Source organism: Copadichromis virginalis, linkage group LG22, assembly GCF_057382275.1.
Source record: "Copadichromis virginalis isolate Kocher_CV1m ecotype Utaka linkage group LG22, C_Virginalis_male_GT1.1, whole genome shotgun sequence".
NCBI lineage: Eukaryota > Metazoa > Chordata > Actinopteri > Cichliformes > Cichlidae > Copadichromis > Copadichromis virginalis.
The window spans coordinates 2,926,613-2,954,321 of NC_140638.1; the positions used below are offsets into that span (position 1 = coordinate 2,926,613).

Consider the following 27,709-nt stretch of genomic DNA (forward strand, 5'->3'; position numbering starts at 1 on the left):
AGCTGTCACTCTAAACGGGAGACCTGCTCTGCTCATTTCCACCTCCATGTTTTTATTCTTGGACTTTCTAGAACAACTTATTCATCTTATACTGTTCCTTGATGCAGCCAATCCTCTATCTCTATATCTGTTTTGCCTCTCTGTAGCTTTCTTATGATTGGCTGCCCCTCTCAAACAGAACATTATAACAAAAGGTAACGGTGGATATATGACAGGAAAGAGAGGAAAAGCATATGTCACTTTTAAAGCTGAATCAAATAACTAGTTATTTAAATCTTGTCTAACTATGAAATGAGCGCTGATGCACTGTTGCATCCCGAGTCTTGGAGCACAGTTGTGTTACTGTGTTATTGAGGGTATGACACACTCTTCACCCCCATCATAGTGATTTACAGTAAACTCATTATCATGTTGCTGCTCGTCATAGATGTTGAATGTTTCTTTGAAGTTTCTGGCTTTAGGTTTTGTAAAACTAGAGTGTTATCAGCAGAAAACACCCAGCTTCATCCCGCCCACACCTGACCACCAGGTAGTTTGTATAGATGACTGTGGGGGAGCGGTGAGAAGGCTTACACAAAGGTAACCTAATGTGCCCACTGTTAAGTGTGTGTGTGTGTGTGTGTGTGTGTGTGTCATCTCCAGGGAGCAATGGGAGGATCAAAGTGTGTCTGGCTTAACAGACACCAGCCAATCAGAGCTGAGAGAGAGCTGCCCAAACATGCTCTGGGTAGTTAAAACAGTCAGTGTGTTCATACACACAGGTGTGTTGTGCGTTGTGAACTGGCAAAATTACCCCTGTTGTCATAGACCCCCCACACAGTTTGTACTGACACAACACTCACACACAAAGCCTCCTTTAAAGTGGAACTTTTGTGCTTTTTGTGGGTTTTTTCTTATTCGTTGTCATATTTATCCTGTTCCAGTGGTCGATGATCTTATTAAGCATGGCCAGAGTTTTAAATAGTGAGGTCAGTGTTTGTACGAGTGATCCCTGCGGGCTGAAAGCTCAGTTTCACTTAGTTTGCAATTCTTTCCTCTGTTTTCCCTTTTCTTTGGACCTGTATCAGAAGCCCCGCCCACATTCTGGTTAAGAGGGGCAGCCAATCAGAAAACAAAAAGCCAGCACAAAGGGAACAGAGCTAAAACACTGTTTTCACGACAGAGATGATGCTCCGAGGGGCTGCACCGAATCCCAGAGTGAGATAAATAAAGGTTATCTTGAACTGGGAACCATACAAAGCTGCTCCAGCAGAGTCCAAGAACTAAAAAAATATGGAGGTGGAAATGTGCATACGGCCCTTTTAGTAAGTTCTGGTCATACTGGTGTGCACAGCAGCGGTTCTCCATCAGTCTCAGTCTTTTGGAAAGATTAGTTTGTTAAACAGCAGACGAGCAGCGCTGGCCGCTGCCTCAGACTGTCTGCGTGTGTAATTAGTGTTAAGTGCTTTCTGTATACGGAGATAAGGTGGAGCTACAAAGACACACTCTCTCCGCACACTGTTATTATCTCTGCCTGTTTGAATCTCTTCCTTTTTCTTTCCTCGCTGAAAGCTTTTCTGTCTGCACTCTAGTAACTGCTGTTTACTGTCAACACATCCCAGTTTCACTGCTGCGACTCTGCCGCTGCTGATAATTACAGTCAGACCCGTTAAGACGCCGGCACATTTTCTTTTGCATGAATTATTGTACGATTTAAAGAAGAGAAAGAACTAACAGTTTCTTAGATTTGAAGCAAAGGTGCCAGCTCATACTGCCTGCAATTGAGCAATAAGGTTTCATGTCTGAATAATGAACATTAATCACACTTTTTGGCTTTAATGACTACTCCATGTGCTGGAAGAGGAATTTGTAGCATTTTCTTCCATTAGAAGAAGTATTAGGCTCTCATATGTGACCTGCAGTTCTGACTTTCACCACTAGGTTCACTCTGCACGTCCTTGATTGAGGCTGGCCCCAAAAGCGAGTCAGTACGCTCACAGTCCCATGTTGGTTTTTTGTTTGTTTTTTGCTTTTTAAAAGCTCGGCTTCAGCTGTGTAAATAGCATGTTTACAGCTAACAGTTGGTCTCTGTGAAAGGCTTTCCCTCCACACCATCTGTAGGCAGACAGAGTTTCGTCACCCGTTTCAGTACTGTTAAGATTTCAGATTATTGGTATCTGTACAGACTGATAATCAACCCATAGTTTAGTGCTAGCCCTCACCTATGTTAATCTGAACCACCGAACTAGACCTCTGAAACATGTTTGTGGTGTTGGTGCCTTCTGGAGTGTCTTTAATGGCTTACTGTGTCGTACAAACTTTAAGATACAACCGTGCTCCAGTGTTGTCGAGTGAAATGCTAGTGTTTACTGATTAGCGAGTATCTGTTGTGGGTTGAAGCTTGTTGATGCAGCTCTCTCTTCAAGCTTGTTGAAATAGCTGACAATCCTACTTCTTGTCCAAATATGGTCACATCAGGCAACAAAAACTGAACCTAGCGATGCCCAAAATACCAAAGTTGAGACATCAAAATGTGGAGTCCCAAACCAGGGGGATGACAACATGATGGCTGTGCCTGGTTTTACATGCAGTTTGAGTGTAAAGTGATCGAGTGGGGGATGAGACTAGAAAACCACTGGTAGTCCATTTCCACACGCTGGGTTTGTCTCGCAGAGAGAATTAAGTCATGAAATCAAAAATGCCCCCAAACATGGTGAGTGCATTTATTTGAGTTCCACCAACATAAAATGATAAACGAATGTTGTTCTTATAGGAGAAGAACCTGATGAGAGTAATAAAAGATGTGCTGTGGCAAAAATTCCAATCTGACTCAGCTGTTCGATTGCAGACACTGCTGGACACAATGCACAACAACAATGATGGAAAATTTCACATATGCAAACAATATTTAAGGAACTATAAAACGCAGAATATGCATCCAAGATATTGAATATCAGATAAGTAATAAAAACAAATATTCATTCATGGCCTGAATAGGTGAAGGAACACTGCACCAACCCTGAACCGCCGACCTTAAAGCTCTGCACATCAACTCCGAGCATGTTGTTAGTGCTCAAAGTGCAGCTTAAACTAAACTACAAAAAATATAATAGAACAAACCAATGATGATGGCGGTGTTTGCAACCTCGTCATTAAATTCCATCTAGGGATGGGTACCGGTATCATGGCACCGGTTCAGACATAAACGGTAGTAACCAGACCGAAAAGCAGCGCACATTTCGGTGCTTTATTTCGGTGCTTTTTTTTCCTGAGCTGTGATACACTTTAGATTCTAGCCAATCATTTTACGTTTCCGAGGATAGTAGGCGGGTCCAGGTACGTACGATCTTTTAGAGCAGAGCTACAGATTAAAATGCCCAAGGCGAAGCGGTCAAAAGTCTGGCTGTACTTCACAGCAAAAGATGCAAACTCAGCAGCAACAAGTGCTTTAAGCTGATACTGTGATACTATCAAAGGAGGTAACACCTCAAATCCGATGAAACACCTGGCGACGCATAGCGTTTTTTTTAAAAGCCGAGAAATGCGCTGTATTTGATAGCTTGCTGCGAGACCTCACACCGAGCACATCTACTGTGGTGCCTGTTATCGGACCCGGAGTTAGCAACATCCCCCAAGAACCCGAAGAGGAGAGTCCTGGCCCCTAGCCCTACCAGTGTAGCAGAAATGATGATGGATGATGATGCAGCAGCAGCCGTTCTTCTCTGCGTGAGGAGCTTAATGTTGTTTGTGTGTAATTTACGTTGAGTAGGCTAACCACGTTATTACATTAATGCAGGTAAGGTGAACTAGCAAACATCATCATAGCTACATGCGGCTGTCTTCTTGTTTGATGGCAGATGCTCCCTTCACCCTGGCCAAAAAGGCTAAAATGACCAAAGGAAAAAGTGGAAAAACGTTAAACATGAGAGGTTTAGGACAAAGTTTGTGTTTTTTCCATTGTTTAAACACTGCTTCCAGCCAAGAGTGATACCATATATGCCCCATAGCTGCAGAAAAGGCTAACACTGTTATCTTTTTACAAAAAACCAGCTGAACATGAGAGGTTTTTGGACCAATTTTGTGTTCTCCATTCTTTAAGCACCAGTTTGAGCACCGTTTAAGCACCGGCACCGTTTCAAAAGTACCGATTTGGCACCGGTATCGGATAAAGCCTAAACGATACCCATCCCTAACTCCATCCATCAGTGGAGGCAGATTTCAAACCATCAAACATTTGTAATAGTGACTGCGACACCTGCAGTGGAAAAGAAAAATGATCTCGATGTGACTTTTGACCACAGATGTGTTTTTATGTCGCAGCAATTGCACCACAGGCTGTGTTTTCTTACTCGGGCTGCAAATCTGTGAAATTGCACAGAAGCTGCTGCAGCAACACAAGAGGCAACAGCGTCTTTACCAGAGAGGTCGAACTCTGAAGTGACACAAGCTTTTAGCATTCAGACTCCCTCTCTGTTGCACGCAAGCACGCACGCACACACACACACACTCAGAGGGCAGTGGGTGTACACCGTGAGCCTGCCAACTCTTTCAGACTACAGATTAGCGGTGAAATAGGAGCTGTGGTTTCGCCTGAGGGGCTGGCAGCAGCTCGGGTCAAACAAATCAAACGCTCACTTTGCTTTGTTTTAGTCTCAGTTCAAAGAGTGTGTGTGTGTGTGTGTGTGTGTGTGTGTGTGTGTGTGTTGGCTGAAATCTTTCAAAGATGGGGACGACAGCGTTGGACGCTGTTTTAAAACGTTGGATTAAAGAGCGTCTGATATCAGCCGATCTGGTTTCTGCATTCCTGTTTCTCTGTACATTGAAGCAGGTTTCCACCTGTCTCACGTGTGTGTGTGTGGTCAGTGTGTGTGTGTGTGTGTGTGTGTGAGGCCTAATGGCTGTGAGGTCGGTTGGTCCCTCTGTCCTCTGAGTTGTTTCATTCATTCTGTTTTTGCAGCTGTCAGAGGAACAACGAAACTGTCCATCTCGTCCATAAATATCTCCACAGATATTCACCTCATTGAGCGAGCTCCTCAGAGGCAGATAAATTGGCCGCTTTGGTTGTGCAATAGTTCACCGACACATGGGAGTTGTAACGAGACCGAATGATGCTGTGCTTTAAATGTGCAGCATTTGGAGAGCTGTCAAAGTTTAGGATGGCTCACAGAACATTTTCCACTCGAGCTAAAATGTCTTTCTAGGATTTTTACCAGGATAACAAACCAAGATTTCTCTTGCTGTCATTGAATTGTTAAACATTTGTAGCTGGGAAACTCTGGTTTGTCATTTTAAACAGCTTTGATTATACTTCTCATCTTTCATGGGTTTTTTGGAAGGCGTGACTGCTCCGTGGTCATAATGTCCAGGTCGCTGTAACAAACGAAACCCTGATAACCGGGTGGTATGGAGCTTGCCATCACCAGTGTGTGATTGTGTGTGTGAATGGGTGGATGACTGGATGTGTAAAGTGCTTTGGGGTCCTTAGGGACTAGTAAAGCGCTATACAAATTGAGTACAAGACCTCCAACATCTCGGTGTAATCAGTCATCTCCTGACTGCAAGTTTGATCCACGGATGTCCCACCTCACATTTGAAAGCACCTGCAGCCAACACGTCACTGCCTGATGCCACAGCGCAGCTTCAGAGGCCTCGTAGTGTCTACGTCTCGATGGGTCAGAGCTGCTTTACTCACATGGCAGAGGTAGAATTACACTGAAGGTGTTGGTGGAGGCATGTTAAGGTGAGATGCAATATTCCTGACTTCTGTCTGATAGTCACAGCTGTGATTATAGGCACGAATGAATAACTACACATGAATTCAAGGGACACCAGGTCCTAGGTTAACCTCCTAGGACCTGGTGTCCACATATGTGGACGTCACATTTTGGGTTGTCTAGACCAAAATACTAAAATTTGCTCTACAAGGGCCTGATATCCTCGTACGAGGACACTATGCTGCCACTGTTCTATCGAAATTTAAAACGAATGTCCTCATATGTAGATCTCATTTTTCTCAGAAACAAAAATCTGGTAATTTTTACATTCATCAGGTCCCATCAGAGAATTAAAAATGCCATGAAAGCGTTCGGGGAGGTTAAAGGAGATTTTGAGAATCTTTTTTTAAAATGTCAAACTCTTCAGCATTTTTTGAAGCCACTTTATAAAAACAATAAGTCTTTCTTTGTTATGATACACACGTTTTTATAAGCAATGTTATTCTGATGAACTCGACCTTTTTTCTTAATAGTGGAACACTTGGAGCGAACACGTGCCACGCGCTCAGTTTTCCTTCCTGCTCAGCGTTCCTGCAGCGGCTCACTGAGCCGCGGTCGGAGCAGCTGACAGGACGGCAGCTGTCTCACCGCTGATGACTGACAGTTATCAGTGTCCGTGACAACCCCGCCCCGCCCCCGTTACAACCGTGTCGGGTCAGCAGATACGACCGCAAAAGGCGCAAACCGTACGACTGCCTGCTGGAATTAGATGACTGAAAATAAAAAATAAAGATAAAACAGCAGATGATGCAAACCAACATGAACTCTTAAAAACATCGTTAAATTGTTGCTGCTCGTCTTGTTGCGTTCTATGAATCCCAACAGCAGCAAACAGCTTTCCAACCTCAGGACGTGACGAGAGAGGGGAGGTGTTATTTAAAGAATCTTAAGCCTTTACTGTATCTCTCTCACACACACACACACACACACACACACACACACACACACACACTGCAGAAAGCATCCTAAGACTGCAGCCCTATGTTGGCAGGCATCCTTGGATCGCTCCCCTCCCCACTTCTGTGTGTGGTATTCCAGGACTGTACGACCCCGGTCGCCCCTCCGTGAGATGTGAGGAATTCTGTTTACTCCCTAAAAACACTCCCACTGCGTGTGTCCTCTATCCCAGTTAGGAGAGGCGATTTTGAAAGCTTAAAGATGGAGCAACGACGCTTGAATGTGATCAGATCTGGTGCTGCCACATTCATCGATAACAGATATTCAGACTTTTGCTGCACGTTTTCTTATTGTCAGCGACTTCATAGCTTCTCATCCAAATGCCCCACAGCCTTTAGGCTAAATATAGAAGTTCAGGTAATGCATCATCTTGTTTCTGTCTCCATGGTTCAGGAAGCCGGACCTCAAGAAAATTGTGAAATTTTTGCACGTTTAAAAAATCAAATGGGCTGAACTCAAAGCTGCACTCATGATATTTCTACTGCAGCGCTCCGTACAAACAGAAGCTCTCACATAAAAAGAGATCAAAGACATCAAGATGTTTGTGTGCTGTGGAGTACTTAATGGGAAATATGAGTTCTTTGTTTCCATTTGAGCTCAATGTGACCTTTGTGACGTGTGGCTAATTGGCAGGAAGTTGGTATTTCGTGCCTCTGCATTAAAGAGATTGACAGCGAGCGACACGTTGACACGTGAGACGTATTGAAGTTGTAAAGTGACCTTGGCTATATGCAGAGAGCGATGCTGACTGATGCAACCACCAGGCAACACCATGCGCCTGATTTAACGCTGCCCATCACCTGATTACTTACTTCTGTCACGCAGCAGCAGACTGACAGGAGAAGCTGAAGTTTTGTGGGACCTTTTAAATGATTTTTGACTTCTTTACGGCTTTTGTGCCGAGTGTGAACTTAATGGCATCACAGCTGTGGTCATGTGTGTGTTACTGACAGGCAGCAAGGGAAAAAAGAGTGAAATCAAAGTGCTAATGTACGGTGATGCCAAACTCTGGGGTTTTGCGGATTAAAGAAGCTGCTGGGATTGCACCTTCATCACATATTGACAGTTTAGTCATAGCAGCCTGCTCTCTGAACTTCCATCCATCCATCCATCTTCTTCTGCTTTATCCGGGGCCGGGTCGCGGGGGCAGCAGCCATAAGCAAAGAGGCCCAGACCTCCCTCTCCCCAGTAACCTCCTCCAGCTTATCCGGGGGAACACCAAGGCGTTCCCAGGCCAGCCAACAGATATAATCTCTCCAGCGTGTCCTGGGTCTGCCCCGGGGCCTCCTCCTAGTGGGACACACCCAGAAAACCTCGTCCAGGGGGCATCCTTGTCAGATGCCCGAACCACCTCAGCTGGCTCCTTTCGATGTGGAGCAGCAGCGGCTCTACTCTGAGCCCCTCCCGGATGGCTGAACTTCTCACCCTATCTCTAAGGGAGAGGCCAGCCACCCTTCGGAGGAAGCTCATTTCTGCCGCTTGTATCCGCGATCTCGTTCTTTCGGTCACTACCCACAGCTCGTGGCCATAGGTGAGGGTAGGGACGTAGATCGACCGGTAAACTGAGAGCGTCGCTTTTACACTCAGCTCCCTCTTCACCACGATGGACTGGTGCAGCGTCTGCATTACTGCAGCTGCAGCCCCAATCCGTCTGTCGATCTCCGGCTCCCTTCTCCCATCACTCATGAACAAGACTCCAAGATACTTGAACTCCTCCACTTGGGGAAGGAACTCATCCCTGACCCGGAGTGGGCACTCCACCCTTTTCCGGCTGAGAACCATGGCCTCAGATTTGGAGGTGCTGATCCTCATTCCCGTTGCTGTGAACCGTTCCAGTGCGAGCTGGAGGCCCTCACCCGATGAAGCCACTCTCTGAACTTACAACTTTAAATTATTGTGTACTTAAACCACATTTTTGAGAGTTATTTTTATGTGAAATTTCCTTACAAACATCCCATCCTAAAATAATAATTTGTAATTATTTTGTTATGCACACAAGAAGATCCAGATTTTGCAGTCGCGGTAAAGGTGGAGGCAGTTTTTAACAGATTTGCACATTTGCTGCCTTTTTTAAAGAGTAAGTTTCCCGTTTGTTGCTCTCAAAGGTCAGAGTTTGGGTACTTTTCTCTTTTTTGATGTAACTAAAAACTGATCTGAGTTGGTCAGAAAACACGAGTAAGAGCAGCTGACAGCATTGCCCAGATGATCCTGCTGTAGCTACAGGTAAACCCACAGAGAGACCAACCCACAGACAACTGAATGCACTGCTGTCACTACAGCAACTGAAAGGAACAAAGTACTGAAACCGTTTTACTGCGATTCAGTCAGAAACACTTTACTGTCATTGACAGTGCGGCAATGCATCAAAAACTAATCTAGTAAACTCAAGAACAGAGCGGACATCAATATGATATTAGATATGACACCAATTATAATTACACTTGGCATGAAATGAAGACACTAAGGGGATGTGGGTTGCAAAGCGGGTTGCAGATACACTGGAATTGGGGCCTAAGGCAGTCCAAAGGGTGTAAATTCTATATAGGGTCTTCTCTGTGAATGTGTGCAAGGGTATGAGCTGATGTTTAGGGTCTGTGGGTTGGATGTGACTTCTTGGCCTGTTAGAACTGAGGCTACAACGTGGTTTAGCTTTTAGTATTTCTTTTTCTTTATCTGTGTTTTTTGTTGTTTGCACCGTAACACTTGGGTTTGGGATTAAAGAAGACGAGCAGGGTCGTTGAAGTCTTTGTTTCCTTTTAATTTTCACTTCAATCTTCCAGTTTTCCTTTCTTTTTCTTCTTGTATCCCATCTTCTGTCCTCTGCAGCTCCAGTTGTCGTTGTTTTATTCTTTTTCCTCCTCCTTCATGCTCCAGTTCTCAAAAATAGCTCCCTAGTAGTAACGTCCCTGTAGCAACAAGACAAGAAATATAGTCTCGTTCTACAGGACACTGATTTACTGCCTGTCCTGCTGGGCGTGTGTGTGTGTGTGTGTGTGTGTGTGTGTGTGTGTGAGAGTGTGTGTGAGATGCTTCAGCTGCTCCAGTTCCTCAGCCCAGTTCCACCAGTGTTCGTGTGGAGCTGCTCCTGTGGGAATGCGATGGCTGAGCTCACGTCCCAGTCGGATGGATTTAAATTCCAGTCTTAGATTCCAGGTCACCCACTGTTCACTTCAACACCGCGCTGACGCGGCTCAACATCCGCTGGTTAAAGTGTCGAGAGCGCTCGACAGCGAGGTTCTCGTCTCGGAAAAGTCGGTCAGGAATCTCGATTTTTAAATTGGGGTTGAAAGTGTGCGTGCTGGATTAGAGTCGTGCCCCAGGACACTTCCCAAAAAGTTTTTCTGTCTTTTACCCAGAAAGCTGCCGATGCTTGTGATTGTCGTTTGTGGCGCTGAAAGCTGAAGTTGTTTAAAAAGTATTTCAATGACGTCCAACATGAAGGTCAAACATCATCCAGGAGTTCGTTGAGTAAAATCAAGTCTTTCGCTGTTTTATTCAGTACTAAAGATGCAAATAACCTAATTCAAACGGAGCCAAATAAACATTAGCATAAACTCAAATATCAAAGAACTCTGTTTGAGTCCAGAGTCCACGAATGCACCAAATCCTTCCTCGTGGTGTTCCCAGAGTAGAAAACTTCGGGGCCGTTCTGTCTGCAGAGCAGCGTCTCTGTCTGACCTGCAGCCGGTTCGCTCTGAAGCTCAGACAGAGACGCTGCTCTGTCCCACTGAATTGGGTCAGCTGGGTCTCAATAACACACACACACAACACAGGGCCCGAGTGAGAAGTCGGGTCAATCAGCTTCCACTTAGGGCTGAAAAATCTCAAGTTAAACTCCAACAGGACGAGTCTTCAGTTACCTGGACAGATATCAACAATCATTCACTAAATTCAACCCACATCACACAGGAAAAAGATCACACCGCCACATCAACCACAGGTAACAAAAGCTCCTCTTTAAAGGCAAATAAAGGTCATGAGTAAAATCAAAGTCCTCATAAACCAGGATATTTAGTGGCCTGTATTTATAATTCCAGAAAGTCTTCATTGTCTATGACCTCTTTGAAAGAGGAATATGGTCAACTGCAGCAGCTCGCAGTGTAGAAGAGTAAGTGCTTAGCCATCGGGTCGCTAATGTCGCCTGTGTGTTTGGTGCAGTTGTGTTCTGCTCACCTATCCTGCAGCTTTTTGCTTTACTAATGCTAAAGAAACTGCAGCTGTGACGCTCTAGGCTGTGGATTACAAATGAAGTTTTACAGTTAATAAAATAATTCATAGTTTTTGCTATAGATTATGAGATGACAGGGACGTACAGGAGGAAAGACCCTTTCCTGAGCTCAAGCTACTAATAACACTCAATAATATATCAAAGTGAGAATGTCCATACTAGCTGTCGTCTGAGTTTATGTGACGTACTAATATCACTGATTCATCAACATGTAAGCAGCGTTTTACTGTTGAGGCTCTGCTGTTTTTATCTACCAGATAAATCTCAGCTGTTCTGAGATGAGAAATGAGAGAGAAAAGGGGCGTGGCTACTGTACCGTTTTGTAGTGGTTTTATTTTCCTCTAATTTTTGACGTCACTGAGCTTTTTAAAGTAAAATCTGCTTTTACCGACTCAAGTAGAAGTGATGTCATATGAAAACATTCACAACAACAATATTATCTCTATAAACAGACATTATTGGGTTATCTCTTTTTACCTGATGAGCTCTTATGAAAGTTATGAGTCTAAAATCAAAGCTATATGAACACAGACAAAAAGAACAATATACACTTATTTATATTCTTCTCATATGTGCATAACATTTTAAACTACACTACGTAGTTATCATCGAACAGCTTCACTGTTGGAGCTGCTGGTTGTTGGAAGAAAACGGATGAGACGAGAGATTGTTCCAATGCAAAGGGATGATTCTGCTCTGTGTTTGGCGCTGGCTGAAGTCTTTTTGTGGTCCAGAGTAATGAACGCTGGCACAAAAAGTTGAATCAGTCTCGTTTGCTCATTATTTATTCAGATAATTCCCGATTTCCGTCAGAATTGTGCCAAATTTAGACCGCATCCTATGTAATCCCAAAGCAGAATCTTATGTTAGGTACAGAAACTTTGTTTTGTATCATCTGTGCTGTTTAACACGTTTCCAGAAGTAGTTTTTGGTTTCTAACTAACGTTACCTGAGAGGTTTTTTTTCCTCATAGGTTGAGATGTCTGAACCTCCTTGTTGATTAGCATGTTTCCTTCATTTCGCTCCGGTCCGGCCTCAGTTTTGATCTCTTTCCCTTCTTGCTGGTCTCTGACTAACAACTAATTTCCTGTGTGGTGTCACGGCCAGGGCTTCTTCTGTCTGAGGGTTTAAACGGGCCGAGTTTGGTCTTCCATGCAGATGAGCTGTTGTGGAGCCTCGGGCCGTTCTGTCTGCAGAGCAGCGTCTCTGTCTGACCTGCAGCCGGTTCGCTCTGAAGCTCAGACAGAGACGCTGCTCTGTCCCACTGAATTGGGTCAGCTGGGTCTCAATAACACACACACACACACACACACACACACACACACACACACACACACACACACACACACACACACACACACACACAGGGCCCGAGTGAGAAGTCGGGTCAATCAGCTGCATTTGACCAATAACTGATTGACTGATTGTGACCCTGCAGGAAGAGCTCTAGCCTGCTAACACCGGACATGAAGTTCATCTGAACTGTGACTAAAAATCAAACCTTTGTACTGTTTGTGATGAAAGTTGAGAGATTAGTTTCCTTACTCAGCTATTTTTCTAAAATGATCTCCTTTTGTTTGTTCTGCTCAGCATTTGCACTCAGTTAAAAGGTTACTAAAGTCAAATGTGTGTGTTGCAGTGCTGATTATTGATCTACAGTGTTTGTGTGAGTTACCCAGTTTTACAGAGAACTGCTATAGCGAGGTCTGCCTTGTTTTCATACACACCACTCGCCTTGTGGTGCTCAAATCTCTTCAAGAAAAGGACAAATGAAAAAAATATACATTTGCAATCCCGACCCAGTTACTCAGAAAACACACAAACCTTGTTCTGAGTAGTTTCATGTAGGAACCATTTGGTTTCTGGCGAATTACAACCTGCCAACCCAAAGAACTGTGCAGCCAACTAACATCACAGCCCAGCTGAGGGGACGCCACGGACGTTTACATCATGTCACACTGAGCGTGATCATCCCAGCGTTTCTGCCAGAAGAGCTGTTAAGCTTGGCGGCTTCGGCCAGCACGTTCGGGGTGTGGATGGAAGGCAATTTTATGTTTTTATGTTTTGTGGCTCCACCAATCCACTAAAATGTAAATTGTGGGGTACAGATGGGAGAGCAGAGCTGTGTTGACATCGATGCGTCTCTGTGCACACAGACGTGAGAAAAAGACACCAGGAAGTTAATTTTCCACTTTATAGCCTGGAGCAGTGTGAACGCAACAGATCACAGTTTACAGCCATAAAATACAGCAAAGTGACCTAATCTACTGTAATTATACCACTGCATCAGTGCATCTGATGTGTGCGGATAGATCAAAGAGTATTGAGCTGCTACATGTGTTTTATGTCTTAGTAGTTTTCCCAAGTTGCTTTTATGTGTAATATGGCAATAATGGATTACTAACATACAGAGTTCTAGAGTAGTGTCACTATTACGGAGCTCAGACACACACTCTAACTCCTCCAGGATGGCTCATCAGTGTGTGAAGGTTTGCTGTCTCCCAGCACGGTCTCAAGAGCCTGGAGGAGATTTCAGGAAACGGGCAGTTACTCTAAGAGAGCCGAACAGGCTGCAAAAGGTCTTTAACCCATCAACATCTGTATCTGCATCACTGTGTAAGGAGGAACAGGATGAGCACTGCCAGAGCTACAAATGACCTCCACAGGCCACTGAGTAATCAGAAACAGACTTTATGAGGGCCGGACATCCTCTGGTGGGCCCTGTGCTCACTGTCTGGCACCGTGGAGCCAGACTGGCATTTGCCACAGAATACCAGGTCCACCACTTTCCACCCTGAGCTCACGTGACAGACCTGAAAGGGTCTGCCTGTAACATTAAGCATGAGTGGTTTGGTGGCGATTGTCCGAGGAGGCATATCCATGGAGGGACATACAGATATCTGCAGGCGCAACAACAGCACTCTGACTGCCCTTACTTAGCCAAAGGAAATCCTTGGAGCAATTTTTAGACCCTGCGCTGGTGCAGTGGGTTAGGGTTCATTTCCTAGAGGAGGAAGGGACTGATACCACTGACTGGCCCCATCAGCTCAGTGATGCCCTGGTCCAGATCTGGGAGGAGATTCCCAGCAGACCATCCATCGTCTCATTAGGAGCATGTCCCAATATTGTCAGGCGTCCACAGCAGCTTGTGGCGGCTGCAGAAACTACTGAGCAGCATTTTGAGTTGCTCATGGAAACTTTGGCAAAGTGAACTAACCTGCTGCATCTTTTTTTACTTAGATTTTTGAGTTGTTTTTGTATTCAGCTTGTGTAGGTTGATCATTTTCATCAAAATATGTGGCATTGTTTCCTTCCTAAAACGTTACCTAGTCCATATCATTATAGATATATATGCATGTTTTTCCCCATTGTTTTCAAAGTGTTCTTTTAATTTATTTTGAGTGTATTTATTTGCACTTTAAACACATCTTATAATCAAGAGAAGCCAGACATCTCTGCAGCTGATTTCTCTAAAACTAGGCAACGGTTTGGGTTGATAAACAGCACTAAGAGCAAGTGATAAAGCCTTTTGTCAAGAGAGACAGCGACTTGGAGATCCTGCCAGGATCACCACATCCACATAAACAGGTGTCCTCGCATTAGTAGTTTTAGATTTGATTTGTTTAGATTCGTACCAGGCTCTTTACAAATCAGAAGAACAGTTTGTGTACACAAAGTGAATGATGATCTGACTTAAAGGACTCTCACCTCTTGGCTTGAATGTGAATTGTAACGCTTCAGATCATTGATGCTGCCTCCTAAAATAAAGAGAGTGCACTGTTAGTCACGCTATCTCAGACTGTGGTGGTCCTGAGAAATTGAGGATATGAGGTCAAAAAAGGTTGAAAGACGGGGAGTTACAGCGTGTGTGGAAAGCTGCCCAGCCAGCACTCAGGCCAAATGTTTGTAGATGAAATCATTTTCACAGATCTGCACGATTCAGATCGCCAGTGAGAAGCCATCTCGGGCCTTTTGTCCTGTAAGAAAACCTGCCATGTCAGCTTTATCAGCACGTCTGGCTCACATAGACCTTCAAAAGTGAGCTCATTTGGAGGTCTGCTTTCTGACTTTGACTCTATTGTCGTCGTAAAATCTTTGCCGGAGAAGCCCTGCAACAATTCTGACAAATTATATTTTGCACCACCACCAGAGATGGCGGGTGAGAAATTTGGCCTGGACCGATTCTGAAGTGTGACATCTTGTTTCTCAGAGGAGGGCAGCAGAGACGAGGAGATGAGGTGAGAAGAGAGGAGGCAGCACCTCCTCTGAATGTGAGAACAGACGAGAGAGAGGATGGGAGTGATGGAGAGACGGTGTGAAGGAGGGCAAGAGGAAAGTGGAAGAGGAGGTGGTATTTGGAGTGAACAGAGCTTCTTAAAGAAATGGCTAAATCAAACATGGATGAATGGCTGATGGACCGTACAGCCCCGAGGCTTCAGGGTTCAAGAAACCGTCAATAACATCAACAGAGCCCTAAGAATTTCTTCCAAAATAAAATAAATCAGGTCAAGTTAGGGTTCAGCTCTCCACTTACTTTGGTGCTGGAGTAATTTTGGGAGCCAGGAAAACTTTGCGCTTACGTGTCTTTCCAGGAATCATGACACGGTTATTTAAAACCTCTACAAACTTTGTTGTGAACAGTTTATGGGACAACTTTTCTTTTTTCTTTTTTTTTACTGTCTACAACCAAAAGAAGCAAACAGCTCACTGTGTGCTCCCAGAAACACCACACGACAGAGGTTTAGGGTCAGAAAGCCAGTCTTTAAAGTGTTTTTAATACATCTTTGCAATTGAAACTATCTGTAAACATAAAAATAGTTTTAGTGCTGAAACCTTATCAAACTTGGAACTGACACAATTTGGTCCTTTTATCAACCACAGCCTGATCTTTATTTGCACTTGGTTGCCGTACATTTCTTCCACTTCACTCACACAAGTTGATTGACCCGTTAAGCTCAGCTGACGGGAGCGGCACTAACATTGTCATGCTTGTTGCAGTGTCTCTGCTATGAGCCTCTTTTCACGCAGCTTTCTTCTACACGTTGATGTGGTTCAGCTTCCCATTTGGGACTTTGTTTCGTTTTCACTTGCTGAGAATTCGGCATGGAAGATTTAATCATCAGCAATCCATCATAGACACACATGTAGGGTAATGTTATTTCATCTTATATGTGCGCTGGGAGCAGGACGGCTCGTCCTCACTGTGCCTTCGATGGCTCTGAGGAGCTTAAAGAGAAGGCAGAAAAGAGACATAAGGGTGTGACAGAAACATGTCGGAGAGAAGACGAAGAGGAAAGGAGGAAGGCATCGGGAAGGGAGAGGAGTGGTGCATTGCAGTGTTCACCCACCCAGCCAACTCGTGTGTTTGCTCAGTATACTTGTGAGGGCTCTTCCTGATGATATTCCTTCCAGAAGTTAAAGAGTAAGCAAGTCCACAATACACGATATTAAAAGACAAGAATTTGCTAGTCAGGATATTAAGAAGTGAAGAATTCAGGAGAGGTTGAAGTCAAAGCTGGAGAGGAATGTGGTTGTTGGTCTTCACATGTACAGGAAGGCGAGCGCTGGCGTGTGTTGGAGGAGCTGCTGGATCTCCAGGCTGCCAGGCTGAGTTGTGGTGAACTTTTCCCCAGGAGGGAGTGTTCTGTCTGGGGGAAAGAGAAGATGACCATCTGGCGCCTGTGGAGCTTCTGCTGCGCTGACAGTCAGCTCCCCGACACCCTGCCAGAGTGTCCCTGAGCAAGACACTGGGGGTTGAATCCCGTCCATTTCTGGAGTTGCTGAAATTGCTTTATTAACTTGGTTAAGTTATCAAATGTGTTTGCCTTGTTTTCAGTCTTGAATACAGAAGGATATTTATTTAGCTCATGTTTTCATGGGTTTGTTTATCGAGTGGCTGTGTGGGAGAAGGTGCAGCTACCTTCTTTGTCCTTTAATAACATCTCAGATTACACAAAGTAACAGCGAACTCTGACTCGGCTTAAATTCACAGAAGAATGTCAGCCAGTCCAAGATACTTGGAACAAGCTTTCTACCAAGTAAGCTGATGAAGAAATCCGGTGTTGTTGTGCGCTCACACTAAATATTATCCAAGTCATCATTTGTAGAAGTGCAAAGAGTCAAATCCAGGAGTTTCCCTTAGCTTGTAGCAGCTAATGCAGCGTGGCTGTGATGGTGGTGTAGATTGCAGCTCGGCACGTCTCTAGAATCTCTCATGAATGTTCACCTGAGCTGAGATCTGGGTGACTTTGAGGACAATGGATTATTCTGAATTCTGGATCATGCAAAGCTACTCTAGCAGACTCCAGTGGTAAGAAAATCACAGCTGTACATGAGTGGAAGGGCTCACATTTGGATGTATTTTTGATGCTGTGCAGATCTAATGCACGAGCGAAAGATGTCAGACCCACACAGAAGTACGAGTGCTCTGCAGTTCAGTCATTTCGACAAGGGGTGTGTGTGTGTGTGTGTGTGTGTGTGTGTGTGTGTGTGTGTGTGTTTACATTCTCCTAGAGATTTGCTCCATATAACACAAGCTGATGACATACAAGTGTTGTATTCATCAGTTGTTTTTGCTATCTTAGGTAAGGGGAATAATTCTGTTTGTACACATTTAGCATCCCTGCTGATTATAAACAGGATAAGTTATAGCTTGTCAAAGCTTGTGGTTTGTGTTTACCTGTTATGTTGAGGATGGTGGTTGCATGTTTTTACTATAATCCATTAAGGGTTTATTACTTGCTACACTCAGTGGGTGCTTCCTTAGGGTCTGGTGCTGGATTGGACCTGTGTTGGCCATCAGAATGACCTGAATTCTTCATGGCATAGATTCAACAAGGTGCTGGAAACATGTAAGATATTCTGGTCTAAAACCACGTGACAGAATCACACAGCTGCTGCAGATCTGTCAGTTGCATCCATCATGTGAATCTCCTGTTCCTGCCTCGAAGGTGCTCGATTGGATTGAGATCTGGTGACTGTGAAGGTCATGTTCAAGAAACCATTATGAGATGAACTTTGTGACACAGCGCGTTATCCTGCTGGAAGCAGGCACTGGGTACACGGAGTACTCAGACAGCCTGGGGCATTTAAATGATACTGTGTTGGTACTGAAGGGCAGAACCTGTGCCAAAAGAAGTGTTCACATCACACCACCAGCAGGAGCCAGAACCACCAATATAAGGCAGGATGGATCTACCATCAAAATGTTGCAGCAGGATCAGGACTCATGAGACCAGGCGGTGATTCTTCAGTCGTCTGTTGAGTCTGTGAGAATTGTATCCTCAGTTTCCTGTTGTTAGCTGAGAGCAGCGGCGCTCGGTGTGGTCTCTGTGCTATAGCCAGTCTGCTCTAAGGTGCGACGTGTTGTGCGTTTTCAGACGCTCTTCTGCACACCTCAGTTTTCACTGGTCAGTATTTGACTCGCTGTTGCTTCTTATCAACTCAAAGCAGCCTGACCTTTCACTTCTGTCTTCTGGTATCAACAAGGCATTTGCTCCCAGGGAAACTGCAGCTCACAGGATATTTTCTGTTTTTTAAACCTTAGAGATGGTTATGAGGGGAAAGTCATCAGTTTCTGAAATACTCAGACCAACCTGTCCGACACCAACAACAACGTTCAGTCCTTTAAATCACCTTCCTTTAACATTCTGATGCTCAGTCTGAACTTTAGCCGCTTGTCTTGATTACGCCTAAATTCATCGAGTCACTGTGACTGCTTTTCGAGCAGGTGAAGGCTTGTAGCTAATAAAGTTGCATGTGAGCATCTATGGTATTGATAAGTTTTCTTATTTGGAGGAAAACCTGTTTCAGCTTATTTAGAGGTTAAATAAATAGATGATAGGCAGAAACACAGGATTTACAAGTGCAAGAGCTGCAAGGGTGATTTTAGTTGTGAGTTTGCGTCATGTTGAAAGTCTTCCAGTGATCTGCAGCTCCCGGTCTGACTGACAGATTGTCCTCTGTGTCTGTGTTTGCTTTCAGGGGGGACCCGGGACATCGGTTCAGCCCTCACCAGGATGTGCATGAGGCATCGCAGCATCGAGGCCAAACTACGCCAGTTCTCCATGTGGGTAGATCTGTGTGTGTGTGTGTGTGTGTGTGTGTGTCTCAGATGAACAGGAGTGGCCTGTCCTCCCAGTTCTCCATGTGGGTAGATCTGTGTGCGTGTGCGTGTGCGCGTGCGTGCGTGCGTGCGTGCGTGTGTCAGATGAACAGGAGTGGCCTGTCCTCCCAGTTCTCCATGGCAACCTGCTCCTCTGCCTGCCTCAGCTTTTAGATCCTCCATCCTGGTCCATCAGTCTCTGACTCAATCTAATGACATCATCGTGGCTGAAAATAATAATCCAGATCGTTTTTATAAATACACCCTCGTCCATCTTTGTGCCGCCTTCTTTCTGCTTTTACGAATCCTCCTTACACTCTTCATCACTCATGTTTTACATCCACGTGACCGCAGAGTGCAGTATCAGCCCCAGTCAGTCCTGCTGTGACCACATCCTTTCACCAGCTTTCTTTCCAAGAGCCTGTAAACCTCACCTACCGCTCCTCCTGATCAAAATCAGCCTTCCTCTTTTTCATTTTGCCTTCGCTGCATGAGTCCATTAACTCCACCCGTATGAAAGCAGAGAGTCTGAGAGATTGAAGCTGTAAGATGGGACCTCCAGCTGACTCTGTGAATAGGGATGCAGTAGCAGGAGGATGCAGGGTTCACCTCTGTTAATAAAGTATGATGTGTCACGGCAGACATCCAGTTATTTTCTATATGGCTAAGCAAAGCGTCCCAGATGCCCTTCACCCAACCACCTCCCCCCTCCAGCTCCTCGGTGGGGAGGTGTTTCCTGGCCACATGGGATGTAAAATCCTCTTATTGTCACATTATACAGTATCAGGCTGATAAATCTTAAATAAGTGGCCGTGACCTCAGCAGTCATTTAACTTGGGAATGAAAGCTAATTGGTCCCTTTTCAGGGTTTTTATTCTCTACTTGTAATCACAGTATTTATTCTAGACCAACGTTTCTGAGACTGTGAGGCTGCTGCTGGTGTGCAGATGACCAGGGGGAAACACAGGAGTGAAACTAGTGTTGGACTTCCTTTTAATGCTGGACATATGCACAGCAGCTCATGTAAATCCCAGTAAATATGACCTCATAATATCTAATGGCTCCTGATCTCCGTCAGCCTTTAATTACTAAATGGAAAAATGACCTCAGAATAAATCCTCCTACAAACTGCTTTATGAATCAGCTCTCTTCTTCATTCAAGAAACTGAATACATATGCTTGTGTCAAATTATTGGTAAATCCAAACTTCTTAGAAGTGGCATCCTGGGAATGATCTCCATGCACCAGTTTACTGGTGATCGAGCCCCAACGGAGGCAGAGAGGCTCATGCATGCTCCGGATGCTGTATGCACACTTAAATCTGATCTGTATGCTTAAAAATATCAAGTCCTTTGATTTCTGCACGTGCGTCAGTTCTGTTAGGAAGAAACCGCTGCAGCTAATCACTCTGCTAATGATGCCCACACACACATCTGCATTAATTCCCCACAGATTTAATCCGGCCTTCATCTGTAATTTGATTTGTGTTGTGTGGTCTTTGTTTTTGTCTGCAAAAGGAACAGATTTAACCGTGTGTGTGTGTGTGTGTGTGTGTGTGTGTGCACGCGCTTTCAGGGTGTTTCTGGACTGTCTGATCAACCCTCTACAGGAGCAGATGGAGGAGTGGAAAAGAGTCGCCAACACTCTGGATAAAGACCATGCCAAAGGTTTCATACACACACACACACACACACACACACACACACACACACACACACACACACACACACAACCTCTACATGCATCTCAAACTTCACACGCTGTTTGCATTCACACCGTGTTTGTGTGCGTTTTCCAGAGTACAAGAAAGCCCGTCAGGAGATCAAGAAGAGATCATCAGACACTCTAAAGCTGCAGAAGAAAGCTAAGAAAGGTTTGTCACGTGTGGGTTCACTGCATAAAAAACTGCGGCTGAGGGGCTGCGATATTTTGCTGCAACTTGAAACTGTTTAAATTAAACACTTTGTGGTATTTGTGGGAAAATTCAATCAGTAGTTGTTTTATAGGGTGTAACTGGCATGGAGCAATGTGCAGATGTAAAAGCTAATATCATGTTTTTATGTGTTTCCTTTGGCGTCCCATCATGCTTTGCTCGTCCAGCTGATGTTTTCGGTAAGTACACACCCATCTATCCACCTTTCTAGCTCTTCTCAATAATGCAAAAGGCTCAGGAGACTGGTGTTTTCCATTTTTACTTCTCCAATGTTTAGTCTGAGTGTGGTTTTAATATTTCAATAATAAAAAAAGTGTGTTAAAGTTTTCCACGATAATCCAGAGGGCGAGCTTAGAGGGTTGTGAATATATCAACATGGTGAATATGAGACAGTCGCACTCTGACACCTCCAGCTCAGTTTGAGTTTGACATCCAGCCCACTTCGGTCGGCTGAAACATGTTCCCACGCTGTTTAGATGTTTGTGTGACTCACACAACAAAGACTAGAGGCACACTGAACGAGAGTCTTCAAAGGAAATATTTTCATGGCTCGTTCAGTAAAACCGTGTCAACCAGTGTGACTCAGCCCCGAACGCAGCACACGACAGGGTCAGCACCAAATGTTTGGGGTTGTGGAGAGGCTCAGTCAAGCAAGGGAGTTCAAACATCTTGGAATCTTCTTCACATGCGATGGGAAGTCGGAGAGCATTGGATTGGTGAAGCCACTGTGAAGAGAGCGTTGCTCAAAGGTGCACCGTTCGATTTACCCGTCCATCGACTCTTCACCTCTGGTCATAAAGTCTGGGTAATGACTGAAAGAGTCATGTTGTGACGCCTCAGCTGATTCGGATTCAGAGTAAACAGACTACAGGTGTGAAAACGTCCTTAGTTTCATCTGAAGGGTGGGTGGGCTCGGGCTTAGCGATAGGGCGATGAGCTCGGACATCTGGAGGAATCCGGGGGAGTAGAGCTGTCGCTCCTGCAGCGTCAAAATGAGCCAGTTAAGGTGGCTCGGGCTGAATAGATTACTTATCTCATCTGGAATAGGAATGCTTTGGGAACCCCCAGAGGGAACTGGAAAGTTTGCTTAGGGTGCCGCCACCATGACTTGACTTCAGATAAGTAGAAGAGGGCGGGCAGATGAACGGACGCTGACAGAGCTGCTGAGGTTATCCAGCATGTTTGAGGTGTGATGAAGAAGTTTGGAAAACAGCTCCATAAAGACCAAAAGCCCTTATTAATGTAAAATGAACTGAGCTCCTGTTCAGCATCGTCTTCTCGGGCATGCTTCCACGCTGATGCTATTTTCAGATAACAACCTGGAGGTCCACGTTAGCGACGCCCTCAACAGCTCCATCTAACAGCAGTGAACACAGTACGTGCTGAATCCTGTGTAAAGCCCCGTTACCTGTGCAGACTGCGATTTCAACCGAGGACCTCAAACTTGAGAGAGCAGAGATCGATGAGGATCATTGTAGATGATGAGAGCTATAACACAGCCGATATCAGTGGTCTGTCTAAATGCAGTGATATCAGGATATTTTTTGATCATTCACAGTTGTAGATGATGCTCCTCCAGGGTCAGGCTGTTAATGCAGAGTAAACCTCTTATTTGCAGGCTCTTAGAGCTGATAGCATGACCGCTGACTTGACTAAATTGTTCTAAAATAACTTTTAGGATAGCATGAAGTCCAGTGGAATTACAGGAATGTGATGTGGCAATATTACTTCTTCACTCTGCCCGCTGAACTCCAAAGGACTACGAGTAAACACCAAAACAGGCTCTGCTTTTAGAACAAGTAGTCCCAGTCTGAGCAATCGCACTGAAACGAGCCTTATTATGACTGGAAACAAAAGCTCGTTGTTGCTGCCAACAAAGGACTCGATGGTTTCCAGCTTTGAATTGAGCTTCTAAGACAAAACAAACAGGAACCAGGGTTGACCCCAGAGGAACCTCAGATGTGGTCAGACTGCTTCAGTCCTCAGGTCCTCCCAGCCTGTTATTACTGCACGAGAGGAAACTCCCTCTGCACTGGAGTGGATGTCACGAGGGAAGAGGACATGGAGAAGTTTCAAGGAAGGAAAAAAAGAGGTGGAGGAACTTGAGCTGGAATGAAATGAATGTAATGACAGGAGACTGGAAAATGAAGGGAAAGCTCTGAGTAAGAGTTAATATTATGAGAAACAGATTGAGGGAAACCACCTTAAGAAAGGTTTTTTATTTATAGCGCTGGCTTTGAGCACGGGAACTCGGAATGGATCGAGTTTAAACAGGAAAAGGTGAAAGAAACTGTTGATGCGAAGCTGGAAACAGCACAGCTGGTCTAAAGCGGTGGGTCATGTGTGAGGTGAGCTCCAGTACCCCATCATAGACACCACCATGTAGTGCTGAATTTAATTGGGTGTTATGGTCCTCTATAGATTTTATTATAGTATCACATGGGATCCTGGAGTTGCTGGAGTTTGAAAATCCAGTTTTGTAGCTGACAGTTTGCACCAGTTTGTCTTCATGTCTCTTTTAAATTCAAGTGTGTGTGTGTGTGTGTGTGTGTGTGTGTGTGTGTGTGTGTGTGTGTGTGTGTGTGTGTGTGTGTGTGTGTGTGTGTGTGTGTGTGTGTGTGTGTGTGTGTGTGTGTGTGTGTGTGTGTGTGTGTGTGGGGGGGGGGCTAAAAAAATTAAAAACCTAGCAACTGCAGGTATCCAGGGTACAACAGAAATAATGTGCTGCTTCGTTGAAGGGTCACCACCGCAGATCATATTCCACTAGCATCTTGTAAATCTTCCCTTTTACTCTCATTCTTTATTTATCCAGGTGAAAAGTGATTTGTGATGAGATTTAAATCTAATTTCCAAGAGACACCTGGGCAATTGTCTCCACCCACTCCACCTTGCCTGCACTCTTGTGCATTGACCTTTTGCTTTGGGTGTTTGACTCCAGGTATTTAAACTCATCCCATTAAGATTTGAATTATTATTGCATCAGTTCCCAATAACAATTATCCGAAGGAATCTTAAAAATCAGAGAAAGTAAGATCCTACAATGAGAGAGCGAGAGAGAGAACCCGAATGACCAGGCGATGTCTTGGCGATGGCAAAAACTCCCTTTTTAACAGGAAGAGACCTCAGATCCAGGTTCAGGGAGGGACAGCCATCTGCAGCGACCAACGAGGGGCGAGAGGACAGAAAGACCATGAACCGGTTAGGTTATTGGGTTTGGTAAATGCAACGTTCTCACGCAGACCCCTGATTGCATTACAGTGGAACTCCATGTTGTCCAATCCTTTGGAGTGCACAAGCTTGCAAAAAAATCTGTTGTCTTGGGATTGTGGGTCTTCTCAGTTTGACCTGTATCGAAAAGGCTACGCAAAGGTCAACAGAGGACACGAGGATGAGGAGAAAAGAAAGCATTCAGAAATGTCTCGATTTAGACAAAAAAGGAGGCGATCGTGAGATAAACAAGAACATAAGAGCGATGTTCTGCCCGAGACATCCTGTTTGTTTGAATTCTGTGGGAAACCTGGAATTGCGTTCACATTTCTGGAAGCAAGTCTTCACCATTTCTTTCCTCTTTATCACTGAAGCCTGTGCTTGGAAAATTCTTACAGAGAGACGGCGCGCGTTCTCCCGTCTATCAGCCCGACCACAGAAGCCGGCCTCGGATCTCGCTGGAGGAATGAGGAACTTTAATTGCATGTTTATGTCTGTCCTCAAATCCAGAAGATGAGATTACCAAACGATCGCTTTAAAGAGGAGAAACTGAACCCCAGAGCACCATGTGGAGGGGGAAAGACAGCAGTTGTTAGGAGTGAAATTAGCTGATTAAATGTGATCTCGTCACACAAAAGTGAACGTCGCTTTGAGGTTTAGAAAATTGCTGCAGGCATTTTTCAGTCTGCTCTGTCATGTCGTATTTTCATGACAGCAAAGTCAAGAAAAGACTGAGTAATCACATGTTGGTCTGCCTGCTCTCTGCCGCTGTGGGCCTCGGCTGCAAGCGGTTCATGGCACTGTCCGTGGTTTTAACGAATTGGGGGTGCAGGGTGCATTTTGGAGGGGGCCTCGTTGTTGATGGATTAACTCAGATTTTGTTCTCCAGTGAGTGTTTAAGGAAGCAGGACAGTCTGAGGAATCAAAATAAACTTGCATCCATGGTAATGATTCATGTCATGCCACATAACGGTTTAAAAGCTGTTCTCTGGACATGACAGGAAGTTGTCTTAAAGCAGCGTGCTTGGGTAACTTCTTGCATATTTCAGCAAGAAGCTGAAACATTTCAGATCCATCACTAACAGAAGACACCAAAGCAGCTGTTGACAAGCTAACATCCTCTAAAGTGTAGCTGTGGGCTGATGAAACCAGCAAGGAAAGAATTCAGTATTGCACAATGCATTCATTACATGTTATAATACAGCAGTGCAGAAATATTAACTTAACAGCCTCGGGAGACCCGGGTGGCCTGTTTCCGATCTGTGCCGCTATACTCATTGTCAAAAATGGTTCTAAACTTGCTTTCAGCCAACAGCCAAATAAAGAAGGAATAAAGCTGCATTTAAGACTCTGGAATTCTTTTCTGAATTATTCCTAGCAGTGAAAGTAAAGACCTGATGCTGTTTTTCAGAGAATCGTTTGGTCAGTAGATCTGGAGGTGGTCAGGTCTGCAGCATAAGTTGTGAACTTTCTTCATAAGATGGAAATCACAGGGTGAAACCTGAAGTTCCTTCGCTAAGCCCTGAATCCTGTTTCGTAGTACGCGGGCAAATGGAAGAAAAGAGTAAAATACGCCTGGATGTAGTAATGACTCACCAGGGATGATCTAAGTCGCCTTATACTCCTGTTCAACATTTCCACATTTCCAATTGGAACATATGAATTTACCAGAATTAACGTGTAGCGTGCTAAGATCCCCAAACACTCGACATATTCAGCGCTCCGGGAAACCCACACCCACAATAGCTGCTCTCGATCAGTCAATGAAACAATGTAAAAATAGTTCAGCTTTGCTCTGTGTCACAAAGTAAATTAACTAATCCAATTACAGTCGCTGTGGGAGATGATATTAAAGCAGATACAGACTCCAGCTCATCAGACTCATGTCGCAACGGCCGTGTCGACACGTGAAATCAGTTTAATCTTCTGTGTATGAAACCGCTTTAGTAAAGACTTGGAGTAAGGGAGAGTTGAGACATTTGGACAGAGTTAAAAAATAAACCAGAAGCATTTCATAAAAGCAGCAATGTAATTTCAAAATGGCAAACATTATTAATGTGTGGTGTGTTTTCAGTGGGATTCCAGTGGTTGTTTGTTTCCAGCTGACTGATCGCCAGAGAGAAAAGCCTTGTTTGAGACTTTAATGTGGTTAATGGTTTGTGGGAGGCTCTGACTGTTGTTTTTGAAGCCACTGAGTGATCGTAGTTTCAGAGCAGGCTCTGCTCTTTGTAGCTAAAGTTCTGTTCAGTGAGAATTGGATTTCACAGATGGCTGATAATCTGGCTGCAGCTGTGAGGCTGCCTCCTCTTTAGTTCTGTGTGAGTTTGTTGATCTGAGCCAAGATGGACTGAAGTGATTGCATTTTGTTAACGCCACAGAAACGGTTCCTCTGCTCATGTGTAGGTCTGCAAGAGAGAGAGATTTAGAAAACTCTGGTGTTACCTTTGGGTGGCTGCTTAAGTTTAAAAGTTTAAATCAGCATTTTGAAAGACAACTTTTTCTTTTTTTGTGTATCGTTTTGATTTTTAGTTACTTTTTATTGCAAATAGTCCCCATTTCCTTTCTTTTTAGGCTATTTTATGCCTTAAAGATACTTCCTGTGACTAAAACTTTCATCAGCAGAGGGCAGCATTTTTCCAGAATGTTTGCTATTTCTTCTTTTCTTCATTGCCCTGATTTCCACAGGAGGTTTTACCTTGTGCCCATCCCCCACTGTAAAAGAGAATGTGTTTTAGTGACGGGCACAAACTTTGGAACAAAGCAGGCCCAATTCAAACTTTTTGTTCTGTAGCTTTTGCACCCATTCACAGGTCTAGAGACCGGTTGGCAACTGGTCACTAGGGAAAAATGACTATTCTCCAACTGGTTGGCAAGTGGTTGTGAGGGTCTGCTTGCTGTTTCTAGTTGAAATTGGATGCAACGAGGTATGTGCACGTGTTTGTGTTCAGGCCGTGGAGACCTGCAGCCCCAGCTGGACAGCGCCATGCAGGACGTCAGCGATAAGTACCTGCTGCTGGAGGAGACGGAGAAGCAGGCGGTGAGGAGGGCGCTGGTGGAGGAGAGGAGTCGCTTTTGCTGCTTCGTGTCCATGCTGCGGCCTGTCGTGGTCAGTGATGCATTCAAACTGTTTATGCACAACACAGAAAGATGTTTGGAGCTCTAACTACAGTTACGCAGAAACTCTGCAAGCCTTTGAAGAAACACCTGGCCCCCTTAGATTTGTATGTTTATGCTTTGCTGGACGTCAGCAGCTGCAATCCAAATGTAAATCTCTGACGAACATCAACTCCTACACCTTCTGTGCTGCAGCTCTCTCTTTAAACCTCCTGTGGAGCAGCTGCTGTGATGACGTCAGTCTCAAAGCTGTTTTTTGTGTAGAATTTGCAGCTGATGAATGTTTGTGTGTCTCAGGAGGAGGAGATGTCCATGCTGGGGGAGATTACACACCTCCAGACGCTGACAGACGACCTGAAGATGCTAACCATGGACCCACACAAGCTGCCCGCTTCCAGTGAGCAGGTACTCGT

At 44.7% G+C, this 27,709-nt stretch overlaps 1 protein-coding gene across 3 annotated transcripts in view; it reads left to right on the plus strand.

Moving 5' to 3' along the window:
- Positions 1–27,709, plus strand: part of LOC146682391 (protein MTSS 1-like) — a 68,503-nt gene that overhangs the window by 30,970 nt on the left and 9,824 nt on the right. For all 3 annotated transcript variants that reach the window (XM_085446323.1, XM_085446321.1, XM_085446322.1), the window contains exons 4-9: positions 18,922–19,006; positions 20,618–20,709; positions 20,841–20,915; positions 21,143–21,154; positions 27,131–27,288; positions 27,594–27,701. In XM_085446323.1, coding sequence (XP_085302449.1) covers positions 18,922–19,006; positions 20,618–20,709; positions 20,841–20,915; positions 21,143–21,154; positions 27,131–27,288; positions 27,594–27,701 — 530 coding nt within the window. The remainder of the gene's footprint in view (positions 1–18,921; positions 19,007–20,617; positions 20,710–20,840; positions 20,916–21,142; positions 21,155–27,130; positions 27,289–27,593; positions 27,702–27,709) is intronic.